At 40.4% G+C, this 25,745-nt stretch overlaps 1 protein-coding gene across 1 annotated transcript in view; it reads right to left on the bottom strand.

Annotated features, from left to right (window-relative positions):
* Positions 1-2,877: 2,877 nt before the first annotated feature.
* LOC128647601 (vomeronasal type-2 receptor 26-like) overlaps positions 2,878-25,745 on the bottom strand; it is a 97,436-nt gene continuing 74,568 nt past the window's right edge. The window contains exon 3 of the mRNA XM_053700357.1: positions 2,878-3,785. Coding sequence (XP_053556332.1) covers positions 2,878-3,785 — 908 coding nt within the window. The remainder of the gene's footprint in view (positions 3,786-25,745) is intronic.

Below are 25,745 nucleotides of genomic sequence, written 5' to 3'. Positions count from 1 at the left end.
AAGAAAGTTTCTGAGTACAATAATAATAAGAAATGGTATTAAGAGAGAAACATTGTTTTAAAATAAATTTTTATTATACAGAAAAATTAGCTTACAGAAATAATACAAAATTAAATTAATTTAAATCCAAAATACACACAGAGTTAAAAGACTATCAGTTAAACTTGCGTTCAATAACAATTGTTTACATACCACTCAAAATGACTTTGCAATCAAATCTTATCCTTAGAGATGCTCTATAACATCCTGTCAGAGTCACCTGCCTCATGTTTACAACAAGGTGTATGTATAGTGTTTTTTATTTGGATGACATCATCATTTATTGTTTTCTTTTTATATGTATTTTGCGCATCATTATAACATCAAAAAAACTTGTCTAGCTTTTTCTAGCATCAACAGTTTTGTACATCAACAAAGTGGCCTTGAAAATCTGTTATACAAGAGTTTAGACATATGCACTTGTAATTATTGCAATGAGCATCCATCTTAGGATTTTCTAATACAAGGTTAAACAATCCTCCATTTTAGTTTCAGTACAGAAAATCAGGATAAGCATATGAAAGATTTATATTCATCCTTTATTAATATAATATATATGTAAGGTTACACTCCTTTATGTATAGGAGATGTATATGAAAGATTTAAAATATATCTTTCATTTATAGTATTTTTTAATTATTATTATTATCAGGTATTTGTAGAGCACCAACAGATTCTGCAGCGCTGTAAACATAGTCGGTGTACAGAATAGCTTTTGTAGGGGTCAAGTGGGTAGAGGGCCCTGCCGAGAGTTTCACTGTTGTAGTCGGCTCTTATGAAGCGATCTGTAAACAGCTGGGCCCATAGGCTTACAATCTAAGGGGTTCAAGGGGAAAGCAATGGCATTAGGAAAGGTTAGTGTTGGTTGTATGCATCCCTGAATAGTAGAGTTTTTAGGGAGTGCTTGAAGCTGTTAAAACTAGGGGAGAGTCTTATGGAGCGAGGCAGGGAATTCCACAAGATGGGGGCCAGTCTGGAGAAGTCCTGTAAACGTGAATGTGAGGAAGTAACAAGAGAGGAGGAGAGGAGGAGATCCTGAGCTGATCGAGGGGACGGGAGGGATAGTATCTAGAGACAAGTTCTGAGATGTAGGGGGGAGCTGTGCAGTTGAGAGCTTTATATGTCAGGGTAAGGATTTTATGTTTAATCCTAGAGGCAAGAGGAAGCCAGTGAAGGGATTGGCAGAGAGGTGCAGCAGATGAAGAGCGACGAGTAAGGAAGATGAGCCTGGCAGAGGCATTCATAATGGATTGTAAAGGAGCTATGCGGTATAGTAAGTTATAAGTGTCTTTCTGAAAGAATGTATTTCTTACTGTTGGTATAGTTTTTAATCAAACATTTTATAGCAATTCTAATATGCAAACTAGCACAGTCTTAGCTGTTTTCCCAGTAGATAATGCAGGTCTAGCACAGTGTTAGTCAAATCCGGCCACAGCGCCAATACTGTGTTGTTTGTTTATATATATATATATATATATATATATATATATATATATATATATATAAATATATATATACTGTATATATATATGTGTGTGTGTGTGTGTGTCTGCGTATATACATACTAAAATATGTATGTCCAATATTAAAAAGAATTAGAATTCACTATCTACTTTGCACCAAATATGTCGCTACTTGCTATATTTACAACATTTACACTATATACAATAATGTGCTAAAGAGAAATGTGCTTGTTCGTGGACAGTAATAAAATGGTATAAATAAAGTTGGGAAAAAAACAAATAGCCACGACATCGATGAATGTTAGTTAACACCAGTCCGATGCTCTTTGCACCGCACTTGACGCGCGTGTTTTTGACGGCTTTTTTTATAAATAAAAAGATTGTATTCAGATCCGCGGCCGCAATGTTTGGTGATGTTTGCCGAGCGCATTGACGCCCGCGAATGCAACATATTTGAAGCTTTGTTAAATAACTCCCATAATATCTTCTTTTACTATATTTTTACATTATTTAAACTGTAAATCATGATCCTGCTGCATTGTATCTTACTATGAGACCATTAAACAAGATTGCACCTTGTGCCTACATTATAGAGCTTACAGTCACGAATGCTCATTTAATTTTACAAGTTCCTAATGTAGGTACAGACACATCAAAATGCACTCTTGTGGCTGTGTTTGGACTTAGCATGCATGGAGGTGCGCCCCTTATAAAAATCCAATCACAAAGGCGCAATCTAGCTTAAGGGTCTCTTAGTAAGATAAAATGTAGCAAAGTATCAGGTTCATGATTTAAAGTTTAAAAAAAATGTTGGTCTTAAACAGCCATATAAACAGCCACTGGTGTTCCAAGGAAGTAGGATGATTTTTAATGGAGAAAGATTGCCGGGAGTTTCTCATTTTAAATAGACTATCTTCCCTGTTAGAAGCACCATTTCACCCATACCAGTATAGTCAGCCTTTCTGTGGCGAGATTTTAAATTGTAAGAAAGTAGGAGGTACATATGAGTGCCAATAAGGATATGCACAACGTTAATCAACATGACCACTAATTCGGGTTCCAAAAGTCCTAAGGGCTAAGCAGCCAAGTCATCATTGTCAAGGCATTAGTTCACTTTCTTAATGATGTGGGTTTTTGTGTGTAGGGGTAAGTAACCTGCCTCAGCTTTATTGTCACCAGTTTTGAGCTGTTTTGTTTTTAAGCCCAAATAACTATGATGTAGCTATCGGTTGTTAGTATCCATACATTGTTATGTTCCTCGTGCTTGTAAAATATAAGTACAGTTTATGTTATAGCTATAAAATTATTAATTTGAAGTTCAAAAGTGTTTTGATTATATTCTGTGAAAATGAATAAAATGCACAATGTTATAAAATCATTTCTGATTGTTCCTAAGCAAATTTTTTCTTGAATTAAGTTCAGGTCTTAACAGGATAATAAAAACTTTTGGTAAAAATATACAGCCTAGACGTCCAGTATTAGAAGCCAGTATGGCAAATATATTCACAGCCACCATTTGTTTTCCCTTTGTGCTGAGATACGCCGGGATCATGGCAATCCACACACTGCAGAACACCAACATGCTGAAGGTGATGAACTTTGTTTCATTAAAGCTGTCTGGTAATGTCCTGGTATAGAAAGCTGTGATGAAACTTGCAGCTGCCAGAAGAAACATATATCCCAGGACGGAGTAAAAAGCAAGTGTAGATCCCTCATTACATTGTATGATAATCTTTCCAGGTTCAGAGTGCATGTTATACTCCTGGAAAGGTGGAGAAATTGCCAACCAGTTCACACAAATTATAACCTGGATGGATGACAAAGGTATGGCTACTGAATTGGTCAGCTTGGTGCTTGCCCATTTTTTCCAACTGCTTCCAGGTTTAGTAGCTTTGAAAGCAATGCCAACCATGATAGTCTTCGCCAACAAAGAAGATATAGCTACTGAGAAGGTTATTCCAGATAAAATCTGACGGAGCATACACGTTATATCCACAGGATGGCCAAGGAACAAAAACACACACAGGTAACTCAGCATGATAGAGACAAGGAGAACTAAGCTGAGATTACGATTGTTTGCTTTGACTATAGGAGTATCAAGGAACCAAATAATGACTCCAAAAACAAGGATGGTTAATAAAGTCAAGGTAACTGACACAAGGGAAAAGAGAATGACCGAAGTGTCATTTGTGTATGATAAAAATTCTATAATCTTAGGGACACATTTATCCTTCTTCTCATTTGGCCATTTATCATCAGGACATTTCTGACAATTTTCACTATCTGTAAGACAATCAGAAAATGCCCAGTGAATGATTTCAGTAATGCTGGGTCTTTTACCTTATTGATCTAATAAACAATTGGTAATTACATTGTAAGGAGTGCAATTGGGCCCAGAAAGTTAAAATGTATTTAATTATTTTATTACATTTGACTAGTAATTTGTGATAATATAATTAATGAATTGGACAATATAAACTACTTATGATATAAAATACTTGCTAATCTCTTCTATTTAGACTTATTGCTGAGTTAAATTATATCTATAGTTTCAGCCTGCATTAATTTTGAATAAAAGTTTTAATTAGAACTAAGTTTATGAGTTTTTGATGTAATTTAAGGAAAGGCCCTGCAACTACTGTGGGTGGTGAGCATTAACACTGGAATCATGGATGGTGGATGTTAAACTTTGCTGATGGATGAGGATACTTGTGGATATCTTGTAACTAAGCATTGGAAGTTGGTGTGCCAGGGATTTGGGAAATTATGTGTTGCTTAATTTTAGAAGTTTGTTGTACAAATAGGTAATGATTGCCATATATGATCTTAGAGAGATTATTTTTGAAAGATGAGAGTAAAGCGTAGGAGCAATTGAAATCTTGTGTGTGCTGTTGTGTTTGGGCTTTGTGGGGTCTTGAGTTTTATCTACAATGAACGATATTTCTATATCGGTGGAGGCCTTGGTTGTTTTAAGTAAGGGTTTTCAATACTGAAGTTGCGGGGAATTTGATGTTGTTGAAGTGGAAGTATAGAAATGTTGTACATCAGGAGTTAAAGTCCTTGGTAACTTATTATTTATTATTATTAATAAAATTATTTTCAATCTTGTATATTTCATATTTAATAATGCACCCTATGATAACTAATTATTCATGTGAGTTAACCCAACACTGCGTTAGACCTAAAGCGAAGTGGAGGGTTAGTTACAAGTTGAAAATAAACTGTTCTTGCTTGCGCGCTAAAAAGACGATCTTGGAATATTGAGCATGCAATAAAGTATTTTCCCATAGAAGTCAATGAAAGTGGAAAAAAACACACGCAACACCCAACTCACGCACAAACCCGATCGCATATATTCTCAAGTGCACTAACCTGACATGAAAATATGAATATTTCACATTCCAATGATCTTCACATAGCAGAATATGTTCTATGTATTCATAAATACATATTTCTATATATATATATCTGATGGTATTATTATTATTATTATTATTATTGGTTATTTGTACAATGCCAACAGATTCTGCAGCGCTATAAACAGGCTGTATACAAGGTAACATTTATAGGTATCCCTGCCGAGAGTCGCACTGTTGCAGTCAGCTCTTATGAAGGTGATCTGCAAACAGTTTGGCTCTTTGGCTTACATGCTAAGGGGGTTCATGGGGCATAGTAATAGAGGAGAGGAACTGGTATTAGGAAAGGTTAGGGTAGGTTTTATGCATCCCTGAACAGAAGAGTCTTTAAGGAGTGCTTGAAGCTTTCAAAATTAGGGGAGAGTCTTGTGGAGCAAGGCAGAGAATTCCACAAGATGGGAGCCAGTCTGGAAAAGTCCTGTAAACAGGAATGTGAGGAGGTAACAAGAGAGGAGGAGAGTAGGAGGTTGTGAGCAGAGTGAAGGGGACGGGAGGGAGAGTATCTGGAGACAAGGGCCTCTAGTTATCAAGCCATCAACCGCAAATACGCTGGAATTCCGCAGTGTATTTGTGGCAAAGCTGATTCGCTGTAGTTATCAAGCTCTACAGCCCGGCAAAAGTAGAATTTAGTGACATAACATACGATCCGACGGACTCAGTCCGACACAGATCGATGGTAACGTCACTACAGTTGTTCCGAACACAAGCTCAGCACAATCTGACTACTTTTGCTAGTTATCAAATAACAACCAGGTACGCTCCCCACTATTCCGGGCCAGCGTACCCTGGAGGCAGCGGATCCCATAGAAATCAATGGGAGTCTGACAGCAGTGAAAGCTCATGTTCACTGCTGCCCAATATCCCATTGATTTCTATGGGAAATGTCTGCACCTAACACCCTAACATGTACCCCGAGTCTAAACACCCCTAATCTGCCCCCCTACACCGCCGCCACCTACTTTATACTTATTAACCCCTAAACCTTTGCTCCCGGACCCCGCCGCAACTATAATAAATATATGAACCCCTAAACCGCGGCTCCTGGACCCTGCCGCCACCTACATTATACCTATTAACCCCTAATCTGCTGCCCCCTATACCGCCGCCACCTACATAAAGTTATTAACCCCTATCCTGCCGATCCCGGACCCCGCCGCAAATACATTTATTGTTTAACCCCTAAACCGCCGCACCCGGAGCCCTCAGCCACCTACATTACATTTATTAACCCCATATCCTGCCCCCCCTACACCGCCGCCACCTACAGTACATTGATTAAACCTTAATCTACCCCCTACACCGCCGCCAATATATTAAATGAATTAACCCCAAAACCTAAGTCTAACTCTAACCTTAACACCCCCCTAACTTAAATATTATTTAAATTAATCTAAATAAATATTCCTATAATTAAATAAATTAATCCTATTTAAAACTAAATACTTACCTATAAAATAAACCCTAAGATAGCTACAATATAATTAATAATTACATTATAGTTATTTTAGGGTTTATTTTTATTTTACAGGCAACTTTGTATTTATTTTAACTAGGTACAATAGCTATTAAATAGTTAATAACTATTTAATAGCAACCTAGTTAAAATAATTAAAAATGTACCTGTAAAATAAATCCTAACCTAAGTTACAAATACACCTAACACTACACTATCAATAAATTAATTAAATAAATTAACTACAATGATCTAAAATAAAATACTATTAAATAAACTAAACTATAATACAAAAAAACAAACACTAAATTACAAAAAATTAAAAAAATATTACAAGAAGTTTAATCTAATTACACCTAATCTAAGCCCCCTAATAAAATAAAAAAGCCCCCCAAAATAATAAAATTCCCTATCCTAAACTAAATTACAAATAGCCCTTAAAAGGGCCTTTTGCAGGGCTTTGCCCCAAAGTAATCAGCTCTTTTACTAGCCCTTAAAAGGGCTTTTTTTGTGGGGCATTGTCCCAAAGTAATCAGCTCTTTTACCTGTAAAAAAAATAAATACAATACCCCCCCAACATTACAACCCACCACTCACACACCCCAACTCTAAAACCCACCCAATCCCCTCTTAAAAAAACCTAACACTACCCCATTGAAGATCACCCTACCTTGAGCCGTCTTCACCTAGCCGGCCCGAACTCTTCATCCAATCCGGGCACAAGTGGTCCCCAGCCTGGCAGAAGTCTTCATCCGATCGGGGCAGAAGAGATCCTCCATCCAGCAGAAGTCTTCATCCAAGTGGCATCTTCTATCTTCATCCTTCCGTTGATGAGCAGCTCCATCTCGAAGACCTCCGGCGCGGAACATCCTTCTAGACCGACGACTACCCAACGAATGGCTGTTCCTTTAAATGACGTCATCCAAGATGGCGTCCCTTGAATTCCAATTGGCTGACAGGATTCTATCAGCCAATTAGAATTAAGGTAGGAAAAATCCGATTGGCTGATGTAATCAGCCAATCGGATTTAAGTTCAATCCGATTGGCTGATTGGATCAGCTCCGATTGGCTGATTAAACCGATTGGCTGATTAAATCAGCCAATTGGGTTTTTCCTACCTTTATTCCGATTGGCTGATAGAATGCTATCAGCCACCTACATAAAGTTATTAACCCCTATCCTGCCGATCCTGGACCCCGCCGCAAATACATTTATTGTTTAACCCCTAAACCGCCGCACCCGGAGCCCTCCGCCACCTACATTACATTTATTAACCCCTATCCTGCCCCCCCTACACCGCCGCCACCTACAGTACATTAATTAACCCTTAATCTACCCCCCTACACCGCCGCCAATATATTAAATGAATTAACCCCAAAACCTAAGTCTAACTCTAACCTTAACACCCCCCTAACTTAAATATTATTTAAATTAATCTAAATAAATATTCCTATAATTAAATAAATTAATCCTATTTAAAACTAAATACTTACCTATAAAATAAACCCTAAGATAGCTACAATATAATTAATAATTACATTATAGTTATTTTAGGGTTTATTTTTATTTTACAGGCAACTTTGTATTTATTTTAACTAGGTACAATAGCTATTAAATAGTTAATAACTATTTAATAGCAACCTAGTTAAAATAATTAAAAATGTACCTGTAAAATAAATCCTAACCTAAGTTACAAATACACCTAACACTACACTATCAATAAATTAATTAAATAAATTAACTACAATGATCTAAAATAAAATACTATTAAATAAACTAAACTATAATACAAAAAAACAAACACTAAATTACAAAAAATTAAAAAAATATTACAAGAAGTTTAATCTAATTACACCTAATCTAAGCCCCCTAATAAAATAAAAAAGCCCCCCAAAATAATAAAATTCCCTATCCTAAACTAAATTACAAATAGCCCTTAAAAGGGCCTTTTGCAGGGCTTTGCCCCAAAGTAATCAGCTCTTTTACTAGCCCTTAAAAGGGCTTTTTTTGTGGGGCATTGTCCCAAAATAATCAGCTCTTTTACCTGTAAAAAAAATAAATACAATACCCCCCCAACATTACAACCCACCACCCACACACCCCAACTCTAAAACACACCCGATCCCCTCTTAAAAAAACCTAACACTACCCCATTGAAGATCACCCTACCTTGAGCCGTCTTCACCCAGCCGGCCCGAACTCTTCATCCAATCCGGGCACAAGTGGTCCCCAGCCTGGCAGAAGTCTTCATCCGATCGGGGCAGAAGAGATCCTCCATCCAGCAGAAGTCTTCATCCAAGTGGCATCTTCTATCTTAATCCTTCCGGCGATGAGCAGCTCCATCTCGAAGACCTCCGGCGTGGAACATCCTTCTAGACCGACGACTACCCGACGAATGGCTGTTCCTTTAAATGACATCATCCAAGATGGCGTCCCTTGAATTCCAATTGGCTGACAGGATTCTATCAGCCAATTAGAATTAAGGTAGGAAAAATCCGATTGGCTGATGTAATCAGCCAATCGGATTTAAGTTCAATCCGATTGGCTGATTGGATCAGCTCCGATTGGCTGATTAAACCGATTGGCTGATTAAATCAGCCAATTGGGTTTTTCCTACCTTTATTCCGATTGGCTGATAGAATGCTATCAGCCAATCGGAATTCGAGGGACGCCATCTTGGATGAAGTCATTTAAAGGACCAGCCATTCGTCGGGTAGTCGTCGGCCGAGAAGGATGTTCCGCGCCGGAGGTCTTCAAGATGGAGCCGCTCATCACCAGAAGGATGAAGATAGAAGATTCCACTTGGATGAAGACTTCTGCTAGATGGAGGACCTCTTCTGCCCCGATCGGATGAAGACTTCTGCCCGGCTGGAGGACCCCTTGTGCATGGAACGGATGAAGAGTTCGGCCCGGCTGGGTGAAGAGGGCTCAAGGTAGTGTGATCTTCAATGGGTAGTGTTAGGTTTTTTTAAGGGGGGATCGGGTGGGTTTTAGAGTAGGGGTGTGTGGGTGGTGGGTTGTAATGTTGGGGGGGGTATTGTATTTTTTTTTTTTACTGGTAAAAGATCTGATTACTTTGGGGGCAATGCCCTGCAAAAGGCCCTTTTAAGGGCTATTTGTAATTTAGTTTAGGATAGGGAATTTTATTATTTTTGGGGGATTTTTTATTTTATTAGGGGGCTTAGATTAGGTGTAATTAGATTAAACTTCTTGTAATATTTTTTTATTTTTTGTAATTTAGTGGGTTTTTTTTGTAATATAGTTTAGTTTATTTAATTGTATTTTAATTTAGATCATTGTAGATAATTTATTTAATTCATTTATTGATAGTGTAGTGTTAGGTGTATTTGTAACTTAGGTTAGGATTTATTTTACAGGTAAATTTGTAATTATTTTAACTAGGTAGCTATTAAATAGTTATTAACTATTTAATAGCTATTGTACCTAGTTAAAATAAATACAAAGTTGCCTGTAAAATAAAAATAAACCCTAAAATAGCTATAATGTAATTATTAATTATATTGTAGCTATCTTAGGGTTTATTTTATAGGTAAGTTTTTAGTTTTAATTAGGATTAATTTATTTAATTATAGGAATATTTATTTAGAACAATTTAAATAATATTTAAGTTAGGGGGTGTTAGGGTTAGACTTAGGTTTTGGGGTTAATTAATTTAATATATTGGTGGCGGTGTAGGGTGGGGTAGAAGAGGGGTTAATCAATGTACTGTAGGTGGCGGCGGTGTAGGGGGGCAGGATAGGGGTTAATAACTTTATGTAGGTTGCAGCGGTATAGGGGTGGCCGATTAGGGGTTAATAGGTATAATGTAGGTGGCGGTGAGGTCCGGGAGCTGCGGTTTAGGGGTTCATATATTTATTATAGTTGCGGCGGGATCCGGGAGCTGCGGTTTAGGGGTTAATATATTTATTATAGTTGCGACGGGGTCCGGGAGTGGCGGTTTAGGGGGTAATTAGTTTATTTAGGGGGTAAAACAGTATAGTATAGTGTGGGTGCTTAGTGACAGGCTAGTAAGAAAGCTGCGAAGAAGCCGATGAGCAGCGAGATCGATGACTGTCAGTTAACAACAGTCCGCTGCTCATCGCTCCGTACTTGGTGCGCGGCTTCTTGACAGCTTTTTTGATAACTTTGGTGAACGTATTAAGGTGGCGAACGTATTCAGGTCCGCGGCGGCGATGTTAGGTAAGTTTAGGCTAGCGTATTGGGGCCGGCGAATGCAGGTAAGTAGACAGCTTGATAACTAGAGGCCAAGGTCTGAGATATAGAGGGGAGCAGTGCAGTTGAGGGAATTGTATGTCAGAGTCATAATTTTGTGCTTAATCATGGAGGCAAGAGGAAGCCAGTGAAGGGATTGGCAGAGAGGTGCAGCAGATGAAGAGCAGTGTGTAAGGAAGATGAGCCTGGCAGAGGCATTCATAATGGATTGTTAGAAGGAGCTAGGCGGCAGCTAGGGAGACCAGAGAGGATGGAGTTGCAGTAGTCAAGGCAAGAAAGGATGAGAGAATGGATTAAAATCTTAGAGGAGTGAAAGAAAGATCTGAGTTCAAATGTGACCCCAATGCACTGGGAATGCGGGGTGATATGGGGGGGTGAAGTTTTTAGAAGGAATGAAAATAAGGAGCTCAGTTTTGGAGAGATTTAACTTAAGGTAGTGAGATGACATCCAGGAAGAGATGTGAGAAACACAGTTAGTGATATTGGTTAGCAAGGAAGGAGATAGAGCTTGATGTCTGATAGGCACATTGTATAACTTAATTTGTCAATTTGATCGAGACTGAGGGGCTCTTGTACAGATATCTCTCATTCAGTTGTTGTGAAGTGTCATAAAGAATACTCTGACTTAGTAAGTTCACTAAAAACTAAATACTCTCAAAAAGAACCCTGATGCAATACAAGGGAGTAATTAGGAAACCGGTCTTATTTATTATATCAGTGATGGATTTAGTTATAAAATAATTTGAGCGGTGATGTTACAAATATGAGCACATTAATGAAGCAATGTGTTCCTCTATATACATTACTGTGAATCTCATAGTGTGTGTAACAGTCAATGTATTAATAGTGTTTGTATCGAACCTCTATGAATTTGTGATTGAGTTGTATATATATTCCCAAGCTCTTGTGAGTAAATTTTAGTGATATTTGAATAAGATCACTATAGGTTTGTAATTGGGTTATATGTATATTTCCCAGGTTCTTGTGAATTAAACTGCTGTATGTTGCAGCATCTTAAAGGACTTTAGTTAAATCAGTATCTGTTGTTCAGCCTGTATAAATGATAGGTTGTATTGCACTTATATTATTGACCATTAGAGGGTAGTATTGTATAACTAATGATAGAAAAAGAACAGAAAACTGAATCACTTCATAATGGTCCCTTGTTGGAATTATTAGAGGTAAAATTATTTAGATGAATTCACTGTAGTAGTGCACAAATGTATTTCAACTTATCTAAGGGGAAACTCTAATAGTTATAGGTAGCAGTAACCATATTGGAGTGGTGAGCGTTCATGAAGATAGAGAGGGGAGAAAAATGGAGAGGGGGGAGAGAGAGAGGAGAGGGAGAGAGAGAGAGAGAGAGGAGAGAGGGGGGGGGGGGGGAGAGAGGAGAGGGGGAGAAAAAGAGAGGAGAGGGGGAGAGAGGGGGGAGAGATAGAGGATAGGGGAGAGAGAGAGGATAGGGGGAGAGAGAGAGGGGGGAGAGAGATCAAAAGAGAGGGGAAGAGAGAGCGCAAAAGAGATGGGGGAGAGAGAGAGCTCAAAAGAGAGGGGATAGAGAGCGCAAAAGAGATGGGGGAGAGAGAGAGCAAAAGAGGGGGATAGAGAGCGCAGAAGAGATGGGGGAGAGAGAGAGAGCAAAAGAGAGGGGGGAGAGAGCGCAAAGAGAGGGGGGAGAGAGCGGACGGGAATGGCCACGAAGGGGGCGTGGCCAAGCATGAAGGGGGAGTGGCTGGGCACAGTCGGGAGATAGAGAGGGGAGAGAGATAGAGAGGGGGAGAGATAGAGAGAGAGGAGGGGAGAGAGAGAGGAGGGGAGAGAGGAGGGGAGAGAGGAGAGAAGGGGGAGAGAGAGAGATGAGAGGGGGGGAGAGAGGGGGAGAGAGAGAAGAGGGTAGAGAGAGAGAGGAGGGGAGAGAGAGAGAGGATATGGGGAGATAGAGAGTGGGGAGAGAGAGAGGGGTAAGGGTAATGATGGAGTTGTTCACAGTTAAAGAGATATGGGGGGGGTGGAGTTTTTAGAAGGAATAAAAATAAGGAGCTTAGTTTTGGAGAGATTTAACTTAGGGTAGTAAGATGACATCCAGGCAGAGATGTGAGAAACACAGTTAGTGATATTGGTTAGCAAAGAAGGTGATAGAGCTTGATGCATATTAGGCACATTGTATAACTTAATTCGTCAATTTGACCAAGACTGGGGGGCTCTTGTACAGATATTTCTCATTCAGTCATTGTGAAGTGTCATAAACAATACTCTGACTTAGTAAGTTCAATAAAAACTAAATACTCTCAAAAAGAACCCTGATGCAATACAAGGGAGTAATTAGGAAACCGGTCTTATATCAGTGATGGATTTAGTTATAAAATAATTTGAGCGGTGATGTTACAAATATGAGCACATTAATGAAGCAATGTGTTCCTCTATATACATTACTGTGAATCTCAAACGGCTAGATTTAAAGTTTTGTCGGTAACGACCCGCGTAGCTAACGCTGGCTTTTTTCAGGCAGCACCTTTAAAATAACTCTGGTATTGAGAGTCCACAGAATGGCTGCGTTAGGCTCCAAAAAAGGAGCGTAGAGCATATTTACCGCCACTGCAACTCTCAATACCAGAGTTGCTTACAGACGCGGCCAGCCTCAAAAACGTGCTCGTGCACGATTTCCCCATAGGAAACAATGGGGCTGTTTGAGCTGAAAAAAAACCTAACAGCTGCAAAAAAGCCGCGTTCAGCTCCTAACGCAGCCCCATTGTTTGCTATGGGGAAACACTTCCTACGTCTGCACATAACACTCTAACATGTACCCCGAGTCTAAACACCCCTAACCTTCCTAGGCTTTGGTGCAAATTGGTCAAGCTGGCGACCTCCAGCTCCACAATGTAAAACAAACAAAACTGTCCACAGCACCAGTGTAGTAAAAGGAATCTTCTTTATTGAATGTTTAAAAGCATACAAGACAGGTATGCGACGTTTCGAGACCGCAGTCTCTTAATCATGCATACACAGTAATGCACCTGTCTCTTAATTTAAAGGCAGTGTCAACCAATCACATTCAGGATCCAAAGTAACACACCTTGTGCTTGGATTAACCTTTTCATCTATTGTTTATACATATATATACAATTGTGATTTAAGTATGTAGATTCTGCCATCCATAGATAGAGACACAAATAAAAACAATATATTTACACAAAGAACAGGTAAATTACAAAACTCAGGTAAAAAGCAGATGTACACTTACAGAAATATAATTACATCTCGATTTTGCAACTCTTTTAATTTACAGCCTTTAAACAAAACACTGTTATTTTTTACAATGTATAAACTCTTTATTTTAATACTACAGAGAACGAGATATAAAAATTATCCTGCATAAACTATTAATTGATTTATAACCCTAAACCTTAGGAATATACTCATGATAGAACAATCAAGAGTATAAGTAGAGGGGAACTCAGACTTAAAATAAGAAGATTTTTAACATCATATTGCCAGAAGAGGATTTAAAAGCGAGTTTGCTCAGAGGAAGACCAACAGATCCCATTCTCTATTTAACCCCTTAGGGTACATAGAATCCAACCTGTGGATCCAAAATGCCTCTCTTTTTTTTTTTTTTTAACTTTTATTGAAAAACAGAAGCATTACAGCATGTTAATCTATGTAAGACTCAGAGACTACAATGAATTATTACAGTCCAAGAGATGCATAATGGTTCAAAAGGGTGGCCACATTCACAATAGTTCACGCATGTGTGAGAGTCAATTTTGAGAAAAGGGGGTTGTACTGGTGGCCCATGGAGAGATACATCGTGGAAAGGTCTCCTCTGCCTTGTCTCTGTTCCTGTATGCAAAGTCCTGGAAAAAGGCTGATATCAATAAATGCTGTAAAACTGAAGTCCTTTCTCTCCAGTCTCTGTTCCTGTATGCAAAGTCCTGGAAAAAGGCTGATATCAATAAATGCTGTAAAACTGAAGTCCTTTCTCTCCAGTGCAAATATACATAACATACTGCATTTAACTGTCTATACCATGCATGCAAATATCTACATCTACATCCCCTAAAGAGTCATAACCTGTTGTGCAAAGATGGGAAGTGGGGGAAGGAAAGGGCAGGGTGGGGGGAGGGGGGGGAGGAGAGGGGAGGGAATGCCCGGCCGGGGCGCCCTATTAAGTTACGGCGTGTCCGAAAAAACGGGGACCTCCGGTGACTGGAGGGTTTTGGAAAGGCAGTCCCAGTAAAACTGGACATTGTGGAAAAAAGTTAAGTTACCGGTCCGATAATAGGAGTACTCCTCCGCAGCTAAAAGTTCTGAAGTGAGGGAGATCCATTCCTGTATCTCAGGGATGTGTGCAGATCTCCAGTGTCGAGCAACCAGGGCCCTGGCGCTATTTAAACTGATTTGTGTTAATTTCCATTTATATTTGCATATTTTTCCCGGTTTTAGATTTAAAAGGGCAAGGGAAGGTGATAAATTAAATGATGCCCCCAGTAGTTCCCTAAGTTCCATCTCTACTCTTCTCCAAAATGGGGATATAGAGGCACATTGCCACCAGATATGGGACATCGATCCAACGGATCCACATCCTCTCCAGCAGGTCACCCCCGCGCCCGGATAGATTTGCCTTATTCTCTCTGGTGTGAGGTACCAGCGGAAAAGGACTTTGTGGTTAAGCTCCAGGGACCTGGGCAATGAGGAAGACTTAGCTGTGTGGAGTAGGATATCCTGCCATTGTTCCTCGGAAAATTCTGTGCCTAGTTCTCTCTGCCAGTGCAATCTACACGAAGGGAGTTTCGGTGTAAGTGCCGCGTCGAGCATCTTTTTGGACATTGACAGGGAGCCGCGGGGCGTAATACCGGTCAGGCAAAGCCTTTCATATTGTGTTAGGTTTCTAAGTAAACTGTCCCTATAGGGTGATATATTTAGTAGGTGTGTGAGCTGTGCGTATTTGAGCCATCCCGACAAAGCTCCGCCCGCTGTTTCTGCGAGTTGTGTGCGGGTCTTTAATTTGTTGTTAGATACCAGGTTAACAAATGGTGTTGTGTGTTCTCCTCCCACCAGGTTAGGTTTCTCTGCCAATAAGCCCCCCACAATCTCTGCATTATATGATATTGGTGACATTGGAGAGATGGGGGACGAAATGCCTTTTATTTTGGAGCGGATCCTGTCCCAAGTTATAAATAAGTGGCCATAGAGCAGGGATTGCCCCACCACGGGGGGTCTGGCCGTGTTTTTAACCCAGCTAAGTGGGCCAATACTTGGTGTCTTTAAGAGGAAAGAGTCAATGGATGCCCAAGCCTTAGTGTTTGTTGTATTGTGCCATTCAATTACCCTCTGCATAACTACAGCCTGGTGGTATGCCAGTATTGACGGGACTCCAAGTCCTCCCCCTCCCAGTGGGGCTGTGATGAGTTTCCTGCTAATACGCGGTTTAATGTTTCCCCAAATGAAGGAGTTTAGCATTGTCTGTATTTGGCTTATGTAAGTATGGGGTAAGTGTATTGGTACAGTTTGTAATATATAGAGAATCTGCGGGAGGGCAGTCATCTTGAAAGCCTTTATCCGGCCCCACCACGAGATTGGTTTATGTTGCCAATTGTCAAGTTCCTTTTTGATTTTGTGCATGAGAGGAATGTAATTGTGCTTAAATAGTTTGTTGCATGTTGGCGTGAGCTGTATCCCTAAGTACTTAAGTTTGTCATGGTTAAGCTTATATGGGCAACAGAGGCGTAGGGCTTCGTAAGATTGTTTTTTTAAGTTAATGTTTAGGACTTCTGACTTCTGCGCATTAATAAGGAAATTTGTGTGTGCACTAAAATGATCAAATTCTTCTAGTAAGTAAGTAAGTGATGTGCTTGGGGATGTCAAGAGTACGAGGACATCATCCGCGTAAAGGGTTAGCTTATAGGTGTTAGGGCCCAATGTTATGCCAGTTATTCTTGGGTTGCGTCGGATATGAGAGGCCAGCACCTCCATGGATATGGCAAAGAGGAGCGGGGACAGGGGACAACCCTGCCTCGTGCCATTACCGATTCCAAAGCTATCAGATAGGACACCATTCACCTTTATTTTCGCTGAAGGTTGGGTGTATAAACTAAGGATTCTACTGGTCATTAGGTCGCCCAAGCCAAAGACGGACAGGCACGAGCGCAGAAACTGCCAGTCCAGCCGGTCGAAAGCTTTCTCCGCTTCAGTGGATATTAATATAGAAGGAGTTTCCGACCGGCTGGCGTGCTCTATTAGTTGGATTACCCTAATGGTGTTATCCCGCGCCTCCCTCCCTGGGATAAACCCCGTCTGGTCTACATGGATTATTTGAGGGAGAATTGAATTCAGGCGGGTTGCTAAAATTTTTGCATAAATCTTAATATCAGAATTGAGCAAAGATATAGGCCTATAATTCTCTACTTTTTGGGGGTCCCTATCCGCCTTCGGCAGGACTATGACATGAGCTTCTAAGTTACACTTGGGCCACGATTGTTTTGTGTCTATTGCTGTAAACATGGATGTTAAGTGCGGGGCCAAGAGCTGTCTATAATTTTTGTAGTATAAGTTTGTAAACCCGTCAGGGCCAGGGCTTTTGCGTGGGGGAAGGGATTTTATTGCTAAGAGCACTTCTGAGGACGTGATGGGAGCTTCTAATTTCTGCGATTGTTCTGCTGAGAGGGCCGGGAGGTCAGCCTCCGCTATGTATTGTTCTCGCGCCATAGGATTCGCTGCTAGTGGCGGTTGCGGCAGGTTATATAGTTTGCTATAATACGCTCTGAATTGTTCTACGATTTGGTGGCTGCCTAAGGCTTGGTGGCCGGCCGAGTCAGTTATGCTGTGTACATATGAGTTAAGCTTCTGCTCCCTAAGGGATCTCGCCAGGGAAGGCCCTATCTTATTGGAGTTGGCTAGATACATTTTCTTAAGGTATAGTGCTTTAGATTGGGCTTCTTTATACATTAGGCTATTTAGTTCGTTTCTGGCCCTTCTGAGCTCGTCTGTTATGGACCCATCCACCGGGGATACCCTGTGGCGTTGTTCTATCTCTCTGATCTTTTGTATCATACAGTTATAGGTTTCCCGGTACCGCTTAGTTAGACCTGCCTTATGTTTGATCATTTCCCCCCTAATGACACATTTGTGGGCTTCCCATAGTGTGTGCGGGGAAATATCTTGGGTGCTATTGAGAGCGAAATATTCTTTTATCCTTTCTGCTATATGCTTAGAAAAAATTGTTTTTTTTAACAGGGATTCGTCTAATCTCCATGTATATGGGGTTAGGGGTTTATCGGACCAATTTAAGGTTGCTGACACTGCAGCGTGATCCGACCAACTAGTGGGCTCAATATCAGCGTCTTTCACTAAACTATAGGTGCTTTGATCTGTGAAGATGTAATCAATGCGCGAATAGCGCTTGTGAGGGTTAGAGAAGAAAGTATAATTTCGCTGGCTCGGGTGCTTAACCCTCCATATATCTATCAGGGCAAGTTTATGAGTGAATGATCTGATGTCTTGGAGGGTTTTAATGGGGATGCTGCCTCGACCCTGGGAACAATCTACTTCCGGCTCCAGTGCCACATTACAGTCGCCAGCTATAATTAATGATCCTTTCTGAACCTGCAGTATCTTGTTTGTTATCTTTTTGAAAAATTGAGCCTGTTTCAGGTTTGGGGCATATACATTGACCAAAGTAATTGGTCGGTTATATAGGAGGCCAATGAGGATAAGCCATCTACCACCAGTGTCCACCTCCAGAGTGGACAGCTGGAACGGCAACGACCTATGGATCAGGATTCCCACTCCCCCCCGTTTATCTGTTTGCGAAGCTAAATATGTAGTAGGGTAATCCTTATTTGTGAACCTGGGGGAGTTGTCCCTCAAAAAGTGTGTTTCCTGCACAAAAACCAAATCCACTCTGGCCTTTTTAAAGCAAGAGAGCGCGACGGACCGCTTTGTGGGGGAGTTCAGTCCCTTTGTGTTTTGAGAGACAAGTTTAATGCTGTGTTGTCCCGCGTGGAGGGTTCTCTGGTTTCCTAATGAAGCCATACTATTCTGCTATGTGAGTGGAGCCTTAGGCATGATTGTGGTCTGATGGGTGTGGTGGCTGTGTTCCAGTGAAATGTGGTGGTTGAATGGATTACCTGACAGTGAACCATTGTGTGGGGTCTTTGGCTCCGGCCGGGCCAGGGATGAGGGATATGGGGCGGAGGGTCCAAAGGGGAAGGGTTGGAAAGAGTATATCTGCAATGGTAAGATGCACAATTAACAAAAACCATACAAACATAAACATAAACATATTTTAACTGTAAAACTTGAGCACTAACTAGAAGCATCCTATGCTTCTGATGACTAACTAGAGGATGAGGGGAATAAGTAACTGCTACACCTTGTGGTAGCAAGTCGGCAATAGAGTCTTAGTTTCTTGGGACTAATGTTCCAGTTACATTGTCTTAGGTGTAGTAACATAGCCTTATGGCGTCATTTACATTTAACTGCATCAGTACCCCTATTGCGTAAAACTAAGCCAAATATTTATTTCTCTTTCTGGCATACTACACCCCCCCCCCCCAATGGCTACAAAACACAGAACAACCTAACATTGTTTGAGCATACATTTTGTATAACAACCAAACTTAAAGTATATAAGTAAAAACTATACATTACATATTCCAGTAGTGTAAAGGGTAAGGTAAACGGTGAAAGTTCTTTCATGTCCTCCCTTCATAAGTCCAGTGAGGGACACGATAAAGAGGGAGAAAGCCTCGCCAATCTGCGGGCCTGATGCAGCAAAAAGCTACTGGCAGAAAAGTTCCACGAGTCAAGTGGTCACCTCCTGGTTATCAGGATTCTTTGCTGATGGTCTGTTTTTCCTCCTGTAGGGGACCTGAGTTCACTCCTGTCTCCGTGAGTTTGATGTGCACTGTTCTTTTGGGCTCTCCTGAAGGGCTGGAAGGCTGGGTTTCGGAATTTTAAGGAGCGAGCAAAAGTCCTCCAGATCCTCCGCTGTCCTGTAAACCGCAGTGGTATTGTCCTTCAACACTCTTAAGCTAAAGGGGAAACCCCATCTATAGGGGATCCCGAGATCTCTTAGGTGTAGTGTAAGATACCTGGCCTCCCTTCTTTTACCCAGGGTCAGCTGGCTGAGGTCTGCATAAACTTGTAAGGTGCACCCATTATGTGAAATGGGGGATTTTTTCCTGGCAGCTGAAAGGATATTCTCTTTGTCCCTAAAGCTTGTAAATTTAATTACAATGTCCCTAGGGGGGGCTGAATCTTTTGGGGGGGCTCTCAGAGCTCTTTGGTAGCGGTCTAGAGGGTATTCCACTGCCTCGTCATTGTCCATCAGGGTATTGAATAGAACTTGTAGATATGGGAGGAGTTCTGAGGTCTTGATGTGCTCAGGGACCCCCCTAATTCTAATGTTCTGACGCCGCCCCCTGTTATCCATGTCTTCCACCTGGTCCTGCAGTTGACTTATGATAGTGGAGTGTTGTGTCACATGGCGGATCTGGTTGTCTAATATTCTGTCTGTGTGTTCCGCATCTTCCTCTATTTGAGCTATTCTGGAGCCAATTTCACTAATCTCCCTCCTGACCTCAGATAGACTGGTTTTTATCATAGAGCTGACTTGTCCTATGAATTTATTAAAGTCCTCTTTTGAAGGGAGGGTCTGTAGGTCTGCTTTGGTTATCATTGTCTCTGGGGTCCCTTCATGTGCAAGGTCTGGGGGTGGAGATGGCACTTTCATGTTATCATCAGCTTGCTCAGTTGTAGCCAACTCCACCGCTTTAAAAAAGTTGTGTACTGTGGGGGTTACAGAGGAGCTGCTCTTACTTGTCTTGTCAGCCCTGGGGGCCCTTTTTGTTGTCATATTGAGAGAGAATTCTGCCCCTGTGTGAGAGCGCTGATGCGTGAGGGAGCAGCTGTAACTATACGAAATTTTGTCCCTGGTGAAAAAGGGTAAGTCTGTGTATGAGGCTTCCTCTGCGAGTAATATGCTTTTCCTGTGGGGGTAACTGCTTGATGTAAGTAAAGGCTCTTTAGTGGGACACAGTCTAAGCAGGGATAGCGGATCTCATAGAAGGTGGTATGTAGGCTGTACTTAGGCCATGTGGTTATCTATGCTGTAGCCAAGTGGGGTGCTTCACAAGCAGGTCTGATAACTCTTTATGCGGGCATAGTTTATGGTCTGTGAGGGGTTAGCCCATAATGTCTGCCACGCTGCAATGCATTGTTTCACTGCAGGCCGCCCCTTCACACTTACCCTGCGAGTCCCGTGCGGTGCGATAACCCACTTCCACCTGGTCATCAGCTGATAGATGCAATCCTCTGTTGCATGATGAGGGGAGGAATTGAGCTGTTGTACTCCTCTGGCGGCCCTTAAAGCATGTGCGTGGGCTTACTGCGTAGGTACAATTAGGCCCCAAAGAAGCCACGGGAGGCCGCGCTGGGCTGTGGCTGAGTCCTCTGTTCTCCCGGGTCCTAACGGCAGTTACCGGGAGTGCTAGGAGGTGTCAGGGATCGAGTGCCAGTATTCTTTGCCCCACACTCACATTTTCTTAGGGCTTATTCTGCGATAGAGCCGACCTTACTTCGGAGCTCTAAACACCTGCGACCATTTTGGGCGCTGGCTTGCTCCGCCCCCCCAAAATGCCTCTCTTTGTTTCAGAAACATTTCTCTGTCACCTCCTCCTCTGAGCACTCCCACTTGATCTATGATTTGCCAACGTAGTTGGCTAATTTGATGGCCAAATTCCACAAAGTGGCAAGCTACTGGAGCCTTATCGTCTTTCTTTCTAATATTTGACTTATGTTGATTGAGTCTATTTCTCATGTTTTGGGTCGTTTCACCTACATAGATACGGGCACATGGGCATTTAATTATATATACCACATATGTGGATTCGCATGTGTAAAGAAATAAAAGTATTGCAGAACAAACCCATTATGGCCCACAAGCGAGTTAAAAATCTTGGAGACTTTCTAGTAAAATCTGACTTAGGATCTAAACGACCAAATAAAGAAAGGTATATCACTGAGAGGAATGTAGGTTGTTATCCATGTTTAGGGTGTGGTAATTGTAATTCTGTTATCAAGGGCAAGGAATTTGTACACCTTATAAATGGTCATAAATTTAAGTTGAAATCACATTACACATGCGAATCCACATATGTGGTATACATAATTAAATGCCCATGTGCCCGTATCTATGTAGGTGAAACGACCCAAAGCATGAGAAATAGACTCAATCAACATAAGTCAAATATTAGAAAGAATGACGATAAGGCTCCAGTAGCTTGCCACTTTGTGGAATTTGGCCATCAAATTAGCCAACTACGTTGGCAAATCATAGATCAAGTGGGAGTGCTCAGAGGAGGAGGTGACAGAGAAATGTTTCTGAAACAAAGAGAGGCATTTTGGATCCACAGGTTGGATTCTATGTACCCTAAGGGGTTAAATAGAGAATGGGATCTGTCGGTCTTCCTCTGAGCAAACTCACTTTTAAATCCTCTTCTGGCAATATTATGTTAAAAATCTTCTTATTTTAAGTCTGAGTTCCCCTCTACTTATACTCTTGATTGTTCTATCATGAGTATATCCCTAAGGTTTAGGGTTATAAATCAATTAATAGTTTATGCAGGATAATTTTTATATCTCGTTCTCTGTAGTATTAAAATAAAGAGTTTATACATTGTAAAAAATAACAGTATTTTGTTTAAAGGCTGTAAATTAAAAGAGTTGCAAAATCGAGATGTAATTATATTTCTGTAAGTGTACATCTGCTTTTTACCTGTGTTTTGTAATTTACCTGTTCTTTGTGTAAATATATTGTTTTTTTTTGTGTCTCTATCTATGGATGGCAGAATCTACATACTTAAATCACAATTGTATATATATGTATAAACAAGAGATGAAAAGGTTAATCCAAGCACAAGGTGTGTTACTTTGGATCCTGAATGTGATTGGTTGACACTGCCTTTAAATTAAGAGACAGGTGCATTACTGTGTATGCATGATTAAGAGACTGCGGTCTCGAAACGTCGCATACCTGTCTTGTATGCTTTTAAACATTCAATAAAGAAGATTCCTTTTACTACACTGGTGCTGTGGACAGTTTTGTTTGTTTTACATTGTGGAGCTGGAGGTCGCCAGCTTGACCAATTTGCACCAAAGCCTAGGAAGGCATTGCCCTGTGCCGGTCTCATCTCACAGTGCTATTCTAATAAATGTATTAACCCCTAAAGCTAAGTCTAACCCTAACACTAACACCCCCCTAACTTAAATATAATTTAAATCTAACGAAATTAATTAACTCTTATTAAATAAATTATTCCTATTTAAAGCTAAATACTTACCTGTAAAATAAATCCTAATATAGCTACAATATAAATTATAATTATATTATAGCTATTTTAGGATTAATATTTATTTTACAGGTAACTTTGTATTTATTTTAACCAGGTACAATAGCTATTAAATAGTTAAGAACTATTTAATAGCTAAAATAGTTAAAATAATTACAAAATTACCTGTAAAATAAATCCTAACCTAAGTTACAATTAAACCTAACACTACACTATCAATAAATTAATTAAATAAACTACCTACAATTACCTACAATTAAACCTAACACTACACTATCAATACAGTAATTAAATACAATATCTACAAATAACTACAATGAAATAAACTAACTAAAGTACAAAAAATAAAAAAGAACTAAGTTACAAAAAATAAAAAAATATTTACAAACATAAGAAAAATATTACAACAATTTTAAACTAATTACACCTACTCTAAGCCCCCTAATAAAATAACAAAGCCCCCCAAAATAAAAAATGCCCTACCCTATTCTAAATTACTAAAGTTCAAAGCTCTTTTACCTTACCAGCCCTGAACAGGGCCCTTTGCGGGGCATGCCCCAAAGAATTCAGCTCTTTTGCCTGTAAAAAAAAACATACAATACCCCCCCCAACATTACAACCCACCACCCACATACCCCTAATCTAACCCAAACCCCCCTTAAATAAACCTAACACTAAGCCCCTGAAGATCTTCCTACCTTGTCTTCAACATGCCAGGTATGACCGTCCGTTCCAGGCTCCGATATCTTCATCTAAGCCCAAGCGGGGGCTAGACATCCATAATCCGACGGCTGAAGAAGTCCAGAAGAGGCTCCAAAGTCTTCATCCTATCCGGGAAGAAGAGTAGATCCGGACCGGCAACCATCTTCTTCCAAGCGGCATCTTCTATCTTCATCCGATGAGGACCGGCTCCATCTTGAAGACCTCAACCGCGGACCCATCTTCTTCCGATGACGACTTCCCGACGAATTACGGTTCCTTTAAGGGACGTCATCCAAGATGGCATCCCTCCAATTCCGATTGGCTGATAGGATTCTATCAGCCAATCGGAATTAAGGTAGGAATATTCTGATTGGCTGATGGAATCAGCCAATCAGAATCAAGTTCAATCCGATTGGCTGATTCAATCAGCCAATCAGATTGAGCTCGCATTCTATTGGCTGTTCCGATCAGCCAATAGAATGCGAGCTCAATCTGATTGGCTGATTCCATCAGCCAATCAGAATTTTCCTACCTTAATTCCGATTGGCTGATAGAATCCTATCAGCCAATCAGAATTCGAGGGATGCCATCTTGGATGACGTCCCTTAAAGGAACCGTCATTCATCTGGAAGTCGTCATCGGAAGAAGATGGGTCTGCGGTGGATGTCTTCAAGATGGAGCCGGTCCTCATCGGATTAAGATAGAAGATGCCGCTTGGAAGAAGATGGTTGCCGGTCCGGATCTACTCTTCTTCCCGGATAGGATGAAGACTTTGGAGCCTCTTCTGGACTTCTTCAGCCGTCGGATGATGGATGTCTAGCCCCCGCTTGGGCTTAGATGAAGATATCGGAGCCTGGAATGGACGGTCATACCTGGCATGGTAAAGACAAGGTAGGAAGATCTTCAGGGGCTTAGTGTTAGGTTTATTTAAGGGGGGGTTTGGGTTAGATTAGGGGTATGTGGGTGGTGGGTTGTAATGTTGGGGGGGGGTATTGTAAGTTTTTTTTTTACAGGCAAAAGAGTTGAATTCTTTGGGGCATGCCCCGCAAAGGGCCCTGTTCAGGGCTGGTAAGGTAAAAGAGCTTTGAACTTTAGTAATTTAGAATAGGGTAGGGCATTTTTTATTTTGGGGGGCTTTGTTATTTTATTAGGGGGCTTAGAGTAGGTGTAATTAGTTTAAAATTGTTGTAATATTTTTCTTATGTTTGTAAATATTTTTTTATTTTTTGTAACTTAGTTCTTTTTTATTTTTTGTATTTATTTGTAGATATTGTATTTAATTAATGTATTGATAGTGTAGTGTTAGGTTTAATTGTAGGTATTTTATTTAATTAATTTATTGATAGTGTAGTGTTAGGTTTAATTGTAACTTAGGTTAGGATTTATTTTACAGGTAATTTTGTAATTATTTTAACTATTTTAGCTATTAAATAGTTCTTAACTATTTAATAGCTATTGTACCTGCTTAAAATAATTACAAAGTTACCTGTAAAATAAATATTAATCCTAAAATAGCTATAATATAATTATAATTTATATTGTAGCTATATTAGGATTTATTTTACAGGTAAGTATTTAGCTTTAACTAGGAATAATTTATTTAATAAGAGTTAATTTATTTCGTTAGATTTAAATTATATTTAACTTAGGGGGGTGTTACTGTTAGGGTTAGACTTAGCTTTAGGGGTTAATCCATTTATTAGAATAGCGGCGAGATTCGGTCGGCAGATTAGGGGTTAATAATTGAAGTTAGGTGACGGCGATGTTAGGGAGGGCAGATTAGGGGTTAATACTATTTATTATAGGGTTATTGAGGCGGGAGTGAGGCGGATTAGGGGTTAATAACTTTATTATAGTAGCGGTGAGATCCGCTCGGCAGATTAGGGGTTAATAAGTGTAGGTAGCTGGCGGCGACGTTGTGGGGGGCAGATTACGGGTTAATAAATATAATATAGGGGTCGGCGGTGTTAGGGGCAGCAGATTAGGGGTACATAAGGATAACGTAGGTGGCGGTCGGCAGATTAGGGGTTAAAAAAAATTAATCGAGTGGCGGCGATGTGGGGGGACCTCGGTTTAGGGGTACATA

This window comes from Bombina bombina, chromosome 2 (assembly GCF_027579735.1).
Source record: "Bombina bombina isolate aBomBom1 chromosome 2, aBomBom1.pri, whole genome shotgun sequence".
Taxonomy (NCBI): Eukaryota; Metazoa; Chordata; class Amphibia; order Anura; family Bombinatoridae; genus Bombina; species Bombina bombina.
Note: the sequence above shows the minus strand (reverse complement) of the source record. Positions and strands in the feature narration are given on the sequence as shown.